The sequence below is a fragment of the Calonectris borealis genome, chromosome 2 (assembly GCF_964195595.1).
Source record: "Calonectris borealis chromosome 2, bCalBor7.hap1.2, whole genome shotgun sequence".
In the NCBI taxonomy this organism is placed as follows: Eukaryota; Metazoa; Chordata; class Aves; order Procellariiformes; family Procellariidae; genus Calonectris; species Calonectris borealis.
Genome location: NC_134313.1, coordinates 42,915,734 through 42,933,757, shown reverse-complemented (window position 1 = coordinate 42,933,757; position 18,024 = coordinate 42,915,734). Strand labels below are relative to the sequence as shown.

The 18,024-nt window shown below is 41.1% G+C and overlaps 1 protein-coding gene across 4 annotated transcripts in view; it reads left to right on the top strand.

Moving 5' to 3' along the window:
- FAM110B (family with sequence similarity 110 member B) overlaps window positions 1-17,712 on the top strand; it is a 113,790-nt gene extending 96,078 nt beyond the window's left edge. For all 4 annotated transcript variants that reach the window (XM_075141812.1, XM_075141813.1, XM_075141814.1 and 1 more), the window contains 2 exons: window positions 855-921; window positions 13,943-17,712. In XM_075141812.1, coding sequence (XP_074997913.1) covers window positions 14,245-15,357 — 1,113 coding nt within the window. In that variant the 5' untranslated portion in view covers window positions 855-921; window positions 13,943-14,244 and the 3' untranslated portion in view covers window positions 15,358-17,712. The remainder of the gene's footprint in view (window positions 1-854; window positions 922-13,942) is intronic.
- The last annotated feature ends 312 nt before the right edge of the window (window positions 17,713-18,024 follow it).

The following is an 18,024-nucleotide window of genomic DNA, read 5'->3' as shown; positions in this document are numbered from 1 at the left end:
ATAACTAATTCTTAATAGACATATAAAAATTTAGTAGTAGTTTTTTGTTGCGGTGGTTGTTAGTTTGGAAAATATCCTGTCATCTCTCCCTAGCTCCCAGGAGGGAGGTGTGTGGGGGGGTTAAGAAACGTTTTGCTCTTTGACCTTAACTCTGAATATGGGAGGTCGCTTAAAAACAGATCATCACTGTAGATTCCATATGTTCGTGTCAAAATCAACTAGCAGCTGCCCTGAAGTAACACATTTACACATTGATATTTTTCCTCAGTTACTTGCAAAGTAGCTACCATTGATTCCACGCCCTGCTAAAGCTGTATCATGGAAATAGAGTGGTGGTTTTTTTTTTTACAGTATTTTCTCTCTTCTTCATCTGGAAATAGCCAAAACCAAAACAAAATGGACTGTTTATCTATAACAAGAACTTAAAATGCACAATTTTGTGTTGTCCTTCATCAGTGAATTAAAAATTTCATTTTGAAATTTGGCCCTGTTTGCATTTATACATTGATCCCCATCGTGGCTGCATCTCATCTCGCACCTCGAATGCTGCGGCACATGTGAGCTTATGTTCTGAGGCTTCCCTTTTACTTAGTTGTTATTATTACACGGCTCGTAGCTTTTCCAGTGCGCAGCCATGTTGATTTCATCACTTACCTCGTTTTTGATGTGGTTGCTCTTGGGGCTGCCTTGCATTTCTTTCTCTCCCTTCTCATGGTGTGGACCAGCCTTGGTGTCCGGTTTCCACGACCTCCAACGTCACAGCAGTACTGGCATGTACGCGCCCTCCATATTGCTGCTCTGTTGGTTTTTTTGTTTTTAATGCCTTTTTTCATATTTTGTTTTCTTTTTTTCAGAATCCCGTGGAGCATTACATTCGTCCGTTCAGAGTGTGGACAAGAGTTTGGCATTGCGCTTTTACAGGTACCTTTTTGAATTAAAATGCACATTTTTTGCTGGGGTTTGATAAAAGGAGGGCAATACCAGAAGGACTTGACTATGTCCTCTTCTGCCATCCTGGAAGGTATGTTCTGGTAATGAATTTCTCTTCCTTGACCTTTACTAATCGATTGGGTTGGCAGATTCATTAGTTGCAAATATATACTTCAGTACTGTTTAAGAAAGATTGAGGCTTGCTTTTGCTGGCCTCAATCACGCAGCAATGTATGTGTCAACGTGGCAGAATCCTTTTTGGAAATAGTCCAGTAGTACCAGGCTTTTTCCCATCCTTTATTCCCAATCTGTACTTTGGTTACAGTCTTTCAGTTCAGCAGGTTGCCTTAACTTTTTATAACCGTGACCTTCAGCGCAAGAGAGCGCTTCTAGCCTTAGTCCTCCAGAGCTTTCTGTTATTTATCTGGTTATTACTAATGCGCTCAAAAACAGAAGAAAGCTTAAAACATCTCTGAGTCCATCCACAACACTCTAAGCCCAATTTCAAGGTCTGAGCAGGAGATGAGCATTAGAGTTTAAAATCTTTCATTCATCATTAAAGCTCCTAAACAAAAGCGGGAAACGCAGTGTCAGGAATAATAGAAAGAATGCTATATATTGAGTAGCTTCATCCTTGGTGAGTACAGGAAACCAGATGAAACCCGAGGAGACGGGAGCTGTACATGTGGCACTTTGTGCCAATGGTTGTACCATTCTTGAAAGACTAGTAGGGCACTTCTGGTATTTCACTATGGCAACAAAAAAATCAGACCTCAATGTCTGGTGCATCATGTATCAAATCAGCAACACGCTTCACTAATATTTAGTTTTAATTCGGCTCAGTAGAAGGTGTTTCATGTTCATCTGTTTCCAATCACCATATTTGGCTCCAGAACGTAAATTTGCATCACGTGGGGTCGTAAAATTAATAATCGTTGCTGCTGTTTTATTTCAAGACAAAAATGCTAAGTCTGAGAGTACGCATGGCTAATTGAAGGGTAAAAATCTGTTCCCAGAATGTAGAAATCATCTCAGAAGCCATTTCTGTCAGCTGAGGAAATTGGGAGCTTGAAATTCCAGATACGTTGTAGTACGAAATTAGAGGCAGCAAAACTGTTTTGGCTGTGCCAAGGACTGACACCAGGAACATTCAAAGCCCTGTGAGTGATCTGTGTTAGTTTTGTGATCACAAGTTAACCTACACTAATTTCACAGTAACATTTCATATTTTTACCTTCCTGATGTCATGCTGTATGGGATTTATTTGTGCCTTCTCAAAAAGGGAATTCAATGTTTGGTGCTAGTACACATGCTCCAGGAGGTCTGTAGTGTTGCCGGAGATACATTGCTCATTTTACAAACGGAAAAGATTGGGTCCATGATTTATGATGAAAGCATCATTTGGTCCTGGCTGCAGTGACACAGCCAGCCTTCCCTCGTTATTAGCTTTCAGGGAATGAACTGAAACCAGTCCAGATCAGTGATGAGCTGGTGCTGGTGAGTGCGGGACATCTCCTTCGCTGGAGGGACTCGGTTCCCCAGCGGTGACGGGGACGGCGTGCTGGCAGGGCGGCTGGCCGGGAGAGGTTACCTTTATGCAGCAGGCACGGGTGAATGAAAAGACAGACACCACGTGTCCTCACTTGAGGCTCGGCACCTTGTTTGCTGCATCTCATTATTTATCTGGCTTAGGCAGCTTGGCCTTGTGATGTTCAAGTTCAGTTTTTCTGGATCCACCTACTTAAAAAGTTTGCTGATAAACATCTCTAAAGAAGTAACAATTTATTGGGGTAAAGCAGGAGCTGCAAGCTTGGGGTACTTGTATCCAATTTCTGACTTTGGAAGAAATTTCCTTTGTTCCTTTGGGCAATCATACTCAATCCTGTATTTAATTCCCTGTTTGGAGGTTTTGCTTTGTTTACAGGAGAGGGAGGACCTATTAATGTGGCTGTGTATCACAGGTCTGAGAGGAGAACAGACACGTAGCAATGGTGAGGTAGTCTGATACTATAAGGGGGAATAGAAATAATTTAAGCAATCTTTCTAAGCAATAGTTTAAGGCACTTGTGAGGACAGAGTCGAGAGCATCCCTAGTTCAGGACTCCCTGGGGGCAAGCCTATTACATGTCTCGGCACACAAACAGCACATGAAAGCGAGCTGAAGCGATGCCAAAAGGAAGAACTGGGTTTACTGAGGAGGCTACAGCAAACGCCGGCACTCGTTCGATTGAGTGGCCAGTGTTTCTGGTTGACCGGATTTCCTCCACTGTTTGTTTTCCTCTTGAAAATGTGTGGGGCTCCAAGGCTGGTATCCTTTTGTGATATCCTCCTGCCCACCACCCAGGTGCCAGCTCCTCCGCCGCCAGTCTGCTAGGCTGGGTGGACAGTCTGCCCTGGGCATGGAGGCTGCAGGAGAGAGGAGAGGATGTATCTCCGGACTGCAACCCAAAAGTGGCCTGGGTTGGAGGGAGCTTTGCTTCAGGAGGAGCTTCACTGTGCGATACCCTTCGCTGCCGCACCCTTACGCCGGCTCTGTTCCCTCTGCGGGACGTAGGAGCTGCAAGGGAGGTGATGAGGAAGAGCACTTGAAGTTTTCTTCCTTTTTTCTCTAATCCCCCTCTGTCCTTGTAATCTATTTCTGCCTCCCAACCCACTGTTCGGTGCCCCCTTCTCTATTCCCAACACCTTTTCCTCTCTGCTCTTTTCCTGGTAATTGCATTTCTCCTCTACCTTTCTGTGTCTTGCCATTTCCTGCTCTTCTTGTGTCTGTCCCCACACTCCCAATTCCAAGTTTGGGTTTGGTTTTTTCTTGGAGCTGGGATGCCTCAACCCTCCCTGCACTGCCTCCCTCTCCACTTGATTAAATGCACTTGTGGCGACTCAATACAGCTTTTGTTTCTTTAAGACGGTGAGGTTTCTATGGTTTCTTAAAAGTTGTGGCCAGGAAGAATTCCATCATCATCATAACTTCGTCAAGGCCCTCAGATACGCGAAAACCAGTCAGTGCGCAGTCTGGACAGTCTGACTTCTTAAAAGCATCTTTCTAAGCACATTGTTTCAGTGAAAAGTCATTACATTAAATGTCAGTAATACAAAAACACACTTTGAGCATCAAACTTGGATCAAACAAAAGTTTGGATGCTCATTAACAAGTAGCTAACTGGATATTCATCTTCAGTTAAATAGGTTGTGAATAGTTTGTGAAGATCTGTAGTTTTAACGCATGGACTCTGTGGACCACATATTTCCAATACAGCAATTAAGAAGAAAATACACTCAGTGTATTCTAACAGCTGACACCTCAACAACTCTAGTAAATACATCCGGTCTAGTCTAAGGGGATACAGTGCAAAGGGGTAATCAAGCCATGCACATACAATGTAGTACTTGTGTTGGGTTATACAGCTACGTCGTTGATTGCAACATCATAACAACACTGAAGACCTACATTGCATTGTTTTCCAGTGCCAAAATCGGTGGTTTTAACCATCTGCTTGAAGAAGTCTTAAATATACAGACATGTCTTCAAGGCGTAGTGTTAGCACTCCTTTCATTTGCTTTCTTGACTTCTAAGACCATGTATCTTTAGACTTGAGGCTGGAGAAAAAGGGAATGAACTATCCTGTGCTATGGGAAAATGTCCTCTTAAGAGAAAAACGTAGCTGTACCAGTCAAAAATAAAAGATACCATTCATGGAGTTGCTCTGAAGGTTGCAGTGCCCTGGAACACTGCTGTAAATCATGTGTGGTTTGTTTTTGTTGGGTTTTTTTTTATTATTTAAAAAAGACCTGATTTGTTTTTACATAGTCAAAACTTTTACAGTGCATTTATTTAAGAAAAAATAAATGGGCAATATTTCATGTATCTAAAGTTTCAATCTTAGAAATGGTTAACGCGGGGCAATTATGGTGTAGAAATTATTTTTAAATAGCCACGCTGACCTTACTTCAGTAATATCTCATGCTACAGAAAAGGCTGTTTAATACAAAGAATTTTGACAAACGAGCCCACAGCTAATCAGAAGAGTGGCTCAAAGTCCTCAGTTGTCAGAATTAGGCCACTCTATTGTACGCCACTGGCTGAACATTATCCTTTTTCTAAGCTACTGGTTTTAGCATACTCGGATCTTAATTGTGCCTACTGTACTGCCTATTAAAGGTGGTCTTGTAGGTTCTTAATTTCAGTAAAAGATGTTCATTGGCTATATTTTAATATTAATTTCTAAAGACGAAACGGTTGTGTTCATGTATAGAGTTTATTAAAAAGAATTTTCCATATAACAAGATAAGAGTAAGCTGTTACAATAATAGAGAAAAGATTTAAATTTATATAATCTCTGTGACTTTCTGGTTTCTTGCGTGTAAAAATTTCATCTTATAACAAATATTCCATACACTTGTGCACTATTTCTTTCAAATGTATTTTTACAACAGGTAAGAAACTTCAGAAAGATGCTATTAAGCTTTGTTTTGAAACTTTGAAAATAAGTATTTTAAAAAGTTTCCCTTCTAATTAAATCTCTGACTAAAGGAAAGGAAATTTTAAGTATGATTTTTTTTTTTCCATTTATAGTAGTTCTCTATGGTTTCTGTTTTTCCACAGCTTAAATTGTTGGGATTGTTTCTCTTTTCTGGGCTATATTTGTTTACTTTGAGTCTTTGTGTATTTGAACATTTCTGGAGTTTTGCAGGGTTAGGAACTGCAAGGGAATGTCTAACTGCAGCTATTTTCATTGTGGGTTTATTGTTATTTCTCAAATAAAATCTGTTTATAGCTATGTTACTATGTTCCTTTAATATATTTCTCATTGTAAACAGTTTTAGAAAACTGTTTTCAATAAATAAGAGTCTAAACACGGCAACTGGAGATTTCAGGGCTTTTGGCCTCTTATGCCAGAGCCTGGTAAATTTTTTCCTTTCCCACAAAAACGAGCTGGCAGCGGCAGCAGGTATCCATTTACGTCCATAAGATCAAAGATTGCTGCACTCTTCTGAGAAATGGGAGACTGGATCAATCCCCAGTCCCCGAATTGGGGCAAGTTTTCCACCTCCTGAGGAAGAACCCAGTTGGCAGAATATTGAATGGGTCTTCCTATTTCAGCTGAAATGTCCTACCTGCTAGAAATTACTTAATTGCTCTGGAGCAGGATTAGTAACCCTATTTCCTCGCCAAGTACACTATGTGGGCTTTTTTACTCTTTCCTTAATTTAAAGCTTGCAGATACTTACTTTTTAAAAGTGGAAACCTTTGAGAAGAAGTGCTGGAGAGGGATCTGTCTCTACATGTGGTATAGCCTAGTACTTTGAGCATCTGTCCTGGAGGGCTGCTTCCAGCCGCACTCCAAGTCAAGCAGAGGAAAAGGTGTTTTCTTTGTCATCCTAATCATCCCTGACTGCATTTTCTATACTTTTCACTTTATCAATTTAAATCTGGCTTGATTTCTTAGTATTTCCAAGTTTACGTGCAGAAGAAGTTCCTCTAAGCCAAGGTGATTTATGTTTTAGGGCTCACTCCATAATGTAAGACCGAGTCTGATCCCGTAGTTGCACTGGTGATGACAAGTGTGCTGCAGTAGACTGCTTTAACATTCATACAAGTTTTCAAACGCTTAAAAGATATAGGACTACGTTTAATTTACCTCAGTGTGTTAAATAGTCCAGAATTGGCATTTTGAAAACATTGCTATCCAAATGTATGTTCCATAGCGAGTGAATGATAATCAGTTTTTTGGTGAGGGATGCTGCAGAAGTTACTGAGCTGTTGCCCAGCTGCCTAATTACTCATTACGCTCGTGCTTCTGTTGTTCTCTGCGGCGCAGAGGATCAGACTTTGCTGTGGCCAGGGGCCACGTGGGCGACTGATGTATGGAGTCTGCAAATCCTGCTAGTGAGGCGGCATATCTGTGTGGTAATACCAGAAGGAGGGTGCTTTGCAGGTGTATCTCTGCATTTTTGCAGATAGAAGATTTTGATTTCCTTCTTCAGTAATGCGTACGATTTCCACTGAACCTATTGCCGCGAAGATTTGGGTAGCTTAAAATATGACTCACTCTTAAAATGAACTTGTTAAGAATTACTACGGATTTGAGATGTGAACTAAAATGAATAGTGTTCCATTTAAAACATTTTTGCTGAGCTTCATAATTAAAACCGTTTTGTTGTTCTGCCTCCCTCTGTTTTCTCCCAGTGCACAGCGATGACACATAAAGCTGCCCAATTAATTTTTTTTTCTTTTTACACATTGCAAATGTTACCACTAGGAAAAAAAATGGTTTTCCAGGATGCCAAATCCAAGCGTGGATGTGAAGGACAGCTGCCAGGAGCAAGGAGATGAGGTGCCAGCTTTTCCTATCAGGAGCGGAGAGGAAAGGAAAGGAAAAGCGTAGTCCAGATAGCACTGCTCCTTCAACCAGAGCGGAGCAGGGGTTACTGCGTCTTGCAAAAATGGGATGGTGCAATGGGAAAATGGTTTGAAGAGGAGGTGGTGAAGGAGCAGAGGAATAAGAATGCCCCTTTTGCCAGAAAAGAGAGACCAAACAGCTGGGACCCGGTGCAGCAGGGACCAATCTTGGGGTCTGATGAACCTCTGAAATGTGACAGAGCACCAGGACCAAATATCCTGTATCGAAGAAGGGAGCTGTGTTTATCTCTAAAAGTGCAGAGGGGATCTTGGGGAAATTGTGTAGGCCCAGGAGACCACAGGATAAATTGGGAATTGTGATCTTCTGTAGGGAGGAGCCTATAAATTCACATGTGATGGTTATGGAGAGATGCAGAATTAAAAGGATGAAAGTGGTTTGGACTTGAGACCATTGACTCTGGCAGATGAACGAGAAGTAAATGTGTTTCCTAAAGCTTTGCAAAGTGTTTAGAGAATCATTCTCGTAGAATGCACACTGAAATAGAAGTATTCACATAAAGCTAGAGCTACAAATGTAATAAAAAATTATATTCCTTACTATACTTTTTTAGGCCCTTTCCTGCTTTTTTTTGTTTAAATGAGAGACTGAAATTATTCCAAAGAGTGCAATAGGGTGTAATCAACATGGGGGTCCAAAGAAAAGAGAATTTATTTCCATTACAGCTTTTGCAAACACAGCATGTAATATCGCTCTAAATAATAAGACAACTTTTTTTTTTTTTTTGCTATCTAGTTGGAAGAAAGGGAAATTTCATTTCTGAGCTTTCTTGTGCATTTGTGCAGCTGTCTGCACCTTTTGAAAGAAATCAGGGTTTTCATGTTTGGGAGCCATCTGTAGGGCAGTATCTACCCAGAAGCAAGTATCACTGAGAGTGGATTATTGCTACTGGGTAGGAAATGTAACAGTGCCCGATGTCTGAACTAAAAAGAAGCAAAACACTTTCTGAAGATTTTTCTTTCGAAGAGGCATCTCTATCCAGCTCCCAGTGAGCGCTAAGCATACATTACAATGGCAGTATGTAAGTATAGCTGCTAAGTTGCTTTCCTGCTTTCCAGGCATTTGTACCTCTGTGGATATTCCAGAAGCTGTTTCCCCCCAGTGTTAGCATTTCTGGTTATGGCAGCATCCTGCTTTAAACCTCATCATTTCAACTGCACAGTGAAATCGAAAGTGTGCCAAGTGGTGGCAGTGTTTTGTTTATGGACATCTTAGAAGTCTCTGTGATGTAAGAGCAAAGCAGAATTAGCGTAAATATATCAGCCCATTGTACGTTCATCTATGCAAGTTATTACAAAGTTAATGCTAGTTGTAGTTTGGGTTTTTTGATTGGAAGTAATACATCAGCAGTGAAAAGTGGCCACCTTTGCCAAAGTTGTTACCTTCCCACTTGGTGGAGATTTCCCATGTCTATATAATTCTGCCACTGTTGGTTTTAGGTCACTGTAGTTCACATTTTTTTATGACCTTTTGAATAGGCTTAAATGTCTACTTGAACAGATACAGCTTTTCACTTACAGTTTGCTGTTTCATGTTTTAGGGGGGAGCAGGGTTGAATATCAGCATTAGTACTTAACTTTCATTAGTGTTTTGAGTTACGGTAGATCTGAAAGATTATTTCATCTCCTCATGCTTTATCTTGACAGTTAATATGTGAGACCAAGTCTACACCCATACACATGTTTATCTGAAATTGGTTTCAAAAATTAAATACTGCTGCCATTCTGGATTATCTTATGTCAATTTAAGCCTAGTTTATCTAGGTTTAGCCTGTATTTTTAAATTTAATAATATAAATATGTGAGATTTATAATGACAATTATCCACAGAATAACTTATATCAGTTTTAGATGTACACATTAATATAACTTAGTGCACAGACTTGTAGCCAGTCATTCTCAGTGAAGCCCTCATTTATAGGCTTTGCAGGGACTGTTAACAAAGCAGCATCTTCATATGGGACCTGCAGCTCTGAAGTGCACCTAGTCGTTAGCAGAGCCTGACATTTTCCATCTGTGTCCTGTGTTCCTATGCAGATTTTGTTTTGTGATCTCTTTGAATCCTATTGAGATCACTTGTTGATTACTTTTGCTGGAATTTATGTGATGTTTATGGTGCATCTTGAGGTAGTGGTAGTTACATTTTATCATCTGGAAAATAAAATTGACACGGGCTTTTAAATATCAAGGAAAGCAGAGTAAAGGCTGTCAGCCTTCGTTATATTTATCCACTGTGCTTCATCCTACCTCCTATACAATCCCTTCATCTGCTGTCCCAGAGCGATGAATTAAGAGCACGAGCTTCATTGTAGCTTTGTCGGGTGAAGCTGTGTCCTCACCGAAGTCAAGAGCAGAAATTCCACTAATTTCATTTGGGCCACATTATCACTGTTGTTTTTTGCTGCTTTGTTGCAACTTGAATATTGTTAAAATATGTAATGCTCTTCTGTGAATACTTGTAGGCAAAGTCTGACTGAAACTTGGCCAAGGTGTAGGACCTTACAGGGCAACACAGAACCAGGGAGGGAAGCGCATTGTTTGCTGTCAGTTAGCATCATTCAGTCTGTGTTTAGAATGCAGCTTTAGGTATAGGAGAAAAAATAAACTTGAGTATTGTACAATAACATTGTATTAATAATAGTGCTAGAAATAAATACTTGCCAGAATGGGGCCAGTTCATAAATTTCCTTTAAATTTCAAAAAACTGCATATTTAGAATATATGGAACTGTAATTCAAAGTTTCTGCATAGTTTATCTCCTCCTACTGTCTTGCCTTTAAATCAAGGAAAGAATATTTTATAGAGGATTTATTTGTAGTTAATGTTAGTTGTACAGCTATTGCTGATCTAGGCTGTATTGTGTTCCCCTAAATCATGCAGATAGTGCGTCTTGTTTAAATGTGAATATCTGACAAACATATTACAGATCTAAGAGTGATTAGAGCACGATGCCTAGAATGAATAAGTGCTCTGGATCTCTGCCTCTGGCGCAAAGGTATCCTGAATCAAAGTGTCTGGCTGAAAATACAGCTTTAAAAAAACCAAAACCCCTCTACCTCTTTGTACGTTTTGTATTCTACTCAGCAGGTCTGCAACAGTCGCTGGGTGTTAGAAGAGCTCAGTTAGTAAGAACTTTAAGAAGAGTTTTATTAATGTATGCATAGTATTAAAATGAACTATGTTTGAATGTGTGCGTAAATTTTTAGCTTTGTTTTTCTTTAAATAATCTCTTAAGTCTAGCAGTTGTTGTAAGGAAGAGCAATAATGGAAATCCAGAGTGAATCCTGAAAAACACAATTCAGTCCATAGAAGAATTACACCTACAGAGTAGACATTTGGGTGTAAACAGAGTAAAAGGAATGTTTCTTAGGTCCCTAAGTATATTTCATACATTTCCTGGGAGTGGGTGAAGAAAACCTATTTACCTTTGAATTTCTGCAGTGCAAAAGTGGTACCAGAGCTGTACACCACAGGAAATTCAGATGCCTAAGTGGTGACTTTCTTTGGAGTTTAAGCCTGAAGAAAGCCATTTCTATACCCCTGTTGCTGCAATGATGATTTTCACAACTGGAAACTAAGTGGCACAATTTTGTCTTCCTGAGACTACGCTGTACTGCTGCTACTGCTCAGCCTTTTTCATTACCGATGAAATTAATAAGTAGCAAGGCTCTCTAGTGTCGCTGCTGTGTTTCAGGTGCCCGTGGACAGCAGAGAGGCTGGTAGGAATTGTGCTCACTTTCCCTGCTCGCAGCAGAATTGGGCTGCAGCCATCACCAGCACAGGCAGGAGAAGTTGTTTCATTAGCACTTTACATTCATCCACCTCTCTTTCATCCCACTTTCTTTTCTAGTAGTGTCTGGTTAACAATTTTTAGCTCTCCAAGATAAGAGTACTGAATAAACTTTCCTATGATATTTAAATGCAGCACCTTGTTGAAATGGGGTAATTTAAACAACACACAAAGCCTTAGTTGATCCTTTTTTGTAGCTGCATGTACCGTAATTTATACCAGCAGCCCCACAGGTAAAAGCCTCCACGTCTGGCCATGTAACCACCTGGCTGTTACTCCCCTGGCTCCCTGTGCTGGCCCGGGTGGACATTTCTGCCCTGGCCCTTCACCAGGTCTTTGCTTTTCTTTCTAGGCATGCCTGAAGCTCGTTGCCAGTCACAGCGTAGTTCCATTGGCTTCAGGGCACTTGGCCCCGTATGTGCGTGCAAACAAGCACTCTTGTTCTCTCGGATGAACGTGCGTGCACACTGGGATTTTTTTTTTCCTTCCTTCTTTTTTCCTTTTAAGTGTGGTGTTAAAGCCAACGTGGATGCTTAGCCTCCTAAGCGATGCTTGCTGGCATTGATCAGGGCTGTTCTGAGTGAGGAAGTTGTTAAGTGCTGGGGAAGGACTTCCAAAAGCAGCCTCAAGTCCGATGCCTCGGTTCCCACAGCTCCGATCCGTAGTGGTGCGTGGAGCCGCTCGCCTGTCCTCTGGGGCAGGACCATGGTGGCCTTTAATGGCAATGGCCAAGGAGGAAATGGAGAGTTGTGGTCTTGCTTATTCAAGTGGTATTAACTCAACTGGGTGACAGTGTTGTTTAGTACAGAGAATTGGGGTTTTGGTTGTTTCAGAGATTTTCTTCCTCCTGACAAGACCCCTGCTCTTGCATAGATTTGATTTCTGCACACAAGTACCAAATACACACCAATGGGGTATTTTTACAAGCACTTAGCCATCAAGCTCTGAGTTGGCAATGTGGAAAGATTTGATGTCTGTGTACTGAAGAGAAATGTGTGTGTGCAGATGCGTATTGGAATTGCCTCAGCGCATTTGGAAATTTGATACTTAATTTCAAAATAGTACCAATAAACATATTGGTTCAAATGAGGAAAGTGGGGTTTTTCTCCTTCAGAAAGACTTAGTTAAAATTCAGGAAGTCAAACTGCTGAGGAGTTAGCACTAGGATTTATAAAACAACATTGAAAGAGAAGCTTAATTAACATTTCACTACCCTTTCAATTGCACTGAATGTGTGTCTGGTTTATCACCCACCTAAATATGTTAGTTTGTATTTGAAGAATGCTTGTGACAGTGAGCCTTCAGGAGAAAGCTCAGCTTTTTCCTATAATCTCGTTATAGCATTTATATATTTTATTTGCTGGCTTTGACCTTGGATGATTTAGAGAGAATATTCAATGTACGTATCATGTATTTCTGGGAATCGGTACTTGAGGTTGTTTTCTTTTTACTGTTAATGTATCTTTAGCTGGAATTTAAATTTTTTGTGGGTTTTTTTGGCCTAAACAATATACTCATGGCACGCCCTGTATTGGTAAGTTGGCTATTGGTGGATGAGCATGCACAGCATGGCAGTGCACAGGAAAGCAGGTCATCCCTGGGAAGGATGCCGCTCTGCGTTCCTTAGGATGAGTGAAGAAGTAGCAGCTGCTTTTCTTTCTCTCCCTGAAGAACACAGCGATAACAGAAATGGGATATTAAAAAGGGCAGCACAGATTAATGGGGCAGTAATAAAACAAATGAGACCCATTAGCTAAATCACTGCTTGAAAAGTAGATTCCATGATAAGTGCCCTTCAGTGCCTCATGTGGGAAAAATTGTTACAGCACTTGTAACATCATCCGTAGTGTTGGATTTTAGACTGTTGTGACAATCCTAAGTGATAGGATCTCAAAATAATTTAGATGAAGGTAAACTTCATTTGCGCTTAGTGCTTGGTAGAAATGATTATATCCAAATGTGAAGACAAGTTCTTTTCTTTCAAAGCCAGTCAGAATGTTTTTGCGTGCTTCCAAAATCTTTCATCAAAAAACAAAGCCTTTTGTTGTTGTTCTGTTAAGCCTGTAAGGTGATCACGAGAACTTGAAAATCCTTATTTTACTGCTGGAGCACCGGTGCTTTGGGGACTAACGTTCAAAAAGACTTTGAGCTGGAATAGGTGGCTTTAGCAAGATCTCCTACTTTTAATTGTTGATTTTATATCAGATTAATGATGAAACGTGTGTATTGCACTTAAAATGCCACATGTCTCTGTTTGCGCTCTGCTTTTTAGACCAGATTGTGTTCTGGAGCATTTAATAAAAAAGGAAAATACACTTAATTTCTTAGATTTACAGAGTATGTTGCCTGTAAGGAGAAGAATGTTTGGGGTTTAGAGATAAAATGTTACACAAGTCAACTAATCAAAGCCAAAGATATTAGTTTGAAAGTGCCCTTTCATTGATCTTCAGGAGATAGATGGGTCTAAGTCTCTGAATTGACACATTTTGCTTCCTTTTTCCCCTCCAGACATACATGGCTGTATTGTGGTGGGGTTTAATTTTTTTAAATTTTTTTTCTTTTCCAGTGTAATTTTGTTAAATCCAAGCTTAGACTGTAAGCAAGGAGCAACACGTTTCTCGTAAGATGCACAGGGGTGCAGAGCGAGAGGGGGGCACGGGCGCCCCGAGCGCCGCCTCCCCTGCGCCGGCGCCGGCGGCCGCATCCCGTCCGGCGGTGGGAGAGGAGGGCCGGGAGGCGGCTGTTGCTACCGCTCTGATGTCAGGCGCTCTCGCTAACGTGTGGTTGGTTATTCTGCGTTTCAGATCGCTGCCGGTAGCGGAGCACAAAGGGAACGGCGAGACTCCCGCATCTTTCAGCGAGAAGAAAGGAGTCGGCGGAGCAGACCGATAGGGACTTGTGTCGGGTGGCCTTGCCCTACAAAGGCCGCCTTTAAAAGAGAAACGCAGTGTTATTTAATGAGCTGTGAGATGAGGCGCTGCTGCTAACGCTCAGATCCCAGGATTCATCGGCTCTTCATTGTGCTTAATGTACATGTTTCTGCACCGTGCATTTAGGAGATCCCAGAGAAGAATCCAAAACGGCTGCGGGGGAAAGACCACCAAACATGCCTACAGAAACACTACCGACAGGTAGCATGGTGAAGCCGGTCAGCCCTGCCGTCACTTTCACGTCTGCCGTTCCTCTCCGCATCCTGAACAAAGGACCCGACTATTTTCGCAGGCAGGCGGAGCCTAATCCAAAAAGACTGAGCGCGGTGGAGAGGCTAGAAGCCGACAAGGCGAAATATGTCAAGAGCCAGGAGGTCATCAACGCCAAGCAGGAGCCCGTGAAGCCGGCGGTGCTGGCGAAGCCGCCGGTCTGTCCTGCGGCCAAGCGAGCGCTGGGGAGCCCCACCTTGAAAGTCTTCAGCAACAACACGAAGACCGAGAGCGGCGTCCAGAGAGAAAATCTGAAACTCGAGATTTTGAAGAACATCATCAACAGCTCCGAAGGCTCCAGCTCGGGTTCAGGATATAAGCACGGTCCCCGAAACTGGCCGCCCCACAGAGCCGATTCGACGGAGCTGAACCGACACTCGTTCGCCGAATCTTTGAAGGTTTACCCCACGCAGGGCCGTAGCAGCCCACAGGAGAGCAGCTCCAATGTCAGCAGAAGGCTCCTAGATCAGTCGGCAGAGACTTTCTTGCATGTCTCTCACAGCTCCTCAGACATTAGGAAAGTAACCAGTGCAAAGCCCTTAAAAGCAATACCCTGCAGTAGTTCAGCCCCACCTCTGCCTCCAAAGCCCAAAATCGCTGCCATCGCCACCCTGAAATCCCCAGAGATTGAGGCAGTCGAGTCTGGATGCGGAGTTAGTAGAAGACCCTCCCTACAGCGATCAAAATCAGACTTAAGCGACAGATACTTCCGTGTCGACGCAGATGTTGAGCGATTCTTTAACTACTGCGGACTGGATCCTGAAGAGCTTGAAAACCTCGGGATGGAAAACTTTGCAAGGGCTAACTCTGACATTATATCCCTCAACTTTCGCAGTGCAAGCATGATTAGCTCAGACTGTGAACAGTCTCAGGACAGTAACAGTGACCTTAGAAACGATGACAGTGCCAATGACCGTGTGCCATATGGCATTTCTGCCATTGAAAGGAATGCCAGAATCATCAAGTGGTTATATAGCATCAAGCAAGCTAGAGAGTCACAGAAAGTGTCCCACGTGTGAGAGAAAATCCACCGTAGAAAAAGCAAGGACTGTATCTTTGTCTGTGAATATTCAGTTGTGAAGGGTTGTGAAGTCTACTTGAAGTCTTGTACACTTCTCAAATCTCTTTGTGTTGCTTGTTGTGCAATGTTTCCAAGTTGCATGCCTGTCAACATGTGAGCTGACCTGGCTTCCACTTGAACAATAACTAACTACAAAGCCTGGCTGAGCATACACATTATCTGCCAAAAGTTTAAGACGAGAATCTAATTAGGGCTTCAGTATAATCAAAGTGTTTACATGGAAAGGTTATATGACTTCTTTGGTATTTATGTGGTTCCTTGTGGATTTTATATGTCACTTTTTGTCTTAATACAGATATTGTCAACTGACGTTACTGGCTTCTAAGTTGAAACAGAATCCCTTTGGGGGTAAGAAAAGCAAAATTGGCCAAAATAAGAGGTTTAGGCATACGACGATAGGCAAAGCAGCCTTATCTCCTGTACAAAGTGCATTATTGGCACATGTAAAACTGTTTCTAAAAGGCAAAGAATGTTACGTTCTTAAATTATGTATCGTTGTTAAACTATATATCCCTACTTGTACTAAGGGACTGTTCAGTAAAGGTTTCTTTTTGCTAGGTAAGCTCCCTCAATTTTACAGCAGAAGTAGTCTAGGGAATCTGCTTGACCTCTCATAAACTAAATGAGTCTTGCATTTGGGTTGGTATAAGCATTTTAATGATTTTGCGTTACCCTCTTGGAGAAGCTTAAAGAAGGTTGGAGTCAACAGATGGAAACGTTGTAGGTGCGGGATTTTGCAGGTTTGGTTTTTAGTCAAAGATTCCTGGTCTTAAACTTTTGACAGGAATGATTAGATCCTATAGCTGATATTGAATGCCTTTATTAGTCAAACACATCATGACTACAAAGTCCATGCTGTCTTTTAATTTTTTTTTGTAGACCTATTTGAACAGTTAATGAACAAAAACGGAAACACACAGCCATATCAATATAATGCCTCCTATTCAGAAGTAAATACACGCAGTAGCTGAACTATATCTGAAAAATTGTGATTATGTTGTCTTGCATATGTTATATCTAAGGCTGTGAAAGTTTGTTACAGCTCTAGGAAAGTGTAGAAACATGACAGTATGTAGCTTTTCTTTTTTTTTTTTTTTATTTTTTTCCCTCCCCCTCCTTATGATGGTTAGTGCTGCAGGTCAACCTGTTACAAATCTTTTGACAATCTGTGTCTTCCCAGTGGTTTAATTCACTGTCATTTCAACTGACAGTGGTGGTGTGGTAGCGGAGAAGTTGAAAGTACAGTGGTCTGCTTCATTATTATTGTATACATGCTTTGAAGTGAATTGCAGCACTACCTTATACTTCATCAGCTAATAGGAAACTTTTTTATTGTGTAAATGCTGTAAGACTTTGTATATACTTCAGTTGTTACGAAATCTTTAAAAGGAAGAGTGTTATGCTAATAAATAGCTCCTGGTGCAGGTATGGTAGGTTTTTTGTTCATTTTTTTACCCCTCCCATTCTTAAAACTATATCGGGAACTCAATTGCGGTGTGTTTTAGTGCTGTAGAAGGTCTTGGTTAAATAATAGTTCCAGTAAAAGGTTTCTTTTACTAAAGTGCTTTTCAGAATATAATTTTTCATAAAGTAACTATAGCAGCATGATCTGTCTGAAGAACTAGAAGAGATTTTCAAGACTCCTAAAATAGCTTGCTTCTTCTTTACCTAGCAATGTTACTGTTCCCGTTTATAGCATCTGTTCATAATGAATCACCGCAATCTTCTGAATTATTCTTCAGTAGTGCTTATTTATATATTTGAATATTAAAGACGTTTTACAAAGTCGGGTTCTATCTTTTCTCTAAGAAGCCTGTAGCCCAACTTCTTACCGATAGCCACAGTTAATGCAGGCGAGCCTAGAAGTGGAGCCACGCAGTCATTTAGTGCCTATGGAATTATCTTACATCAAGTTTTATATAATTGTTTTTCAAATGATTGTTCATGGGGGGAAAAAAGCACACGTTCAGTTTCAGGAGGCTACTCTATGGTTTTTACAGTTGGCTTCACAACCTAAGACTTACAACATTCCTAGTTCGGTCAAAAAAATGAGGAGCGATGTATTTTAGCTGCAGGCACATGTGTGACATTTTAAGCTCCATGGGTTTCAGTTGGCATTGACATCGCACTGGTTTTTGAAGCATATTTTTCCAATAGTAAGTTTTTTCCAATAGTAAGTTCTACTCAGTTCAGTGACTATTTTGCCAAGGAAAATAATGCTTAAGGGATTAAAGCCAAGTGTAATGCAGCTGTACAGCAATGAAATAAAGAAGTTAAAACCGAAATGAAAATGCACTCACATTGTTCTCTCTCAAGTGTTTTAAGAATGATGACAAACGTGCTATCTCAACTGTTGTCAGCCAAAAACAGTAATAAAGAAGCCTTTATAACTAGAAAATGGATTCGAGCATATGCTAGTATTCTGAACTTGTTTCCCAAGGTTTGTTAGGAAGCAGTAGGCTCTTGAGAAATAAAATTCATTTCCTTTAAATGCCACAAGGGGTTTAGGCTTGTGAGCTATCTGTAAGAGAGCATTTCCTCACCCGAGATCTTAAGCAGCACCTTTGACACAGCACAGGCTCTGACTCTGCTATCCCTGCTTCTT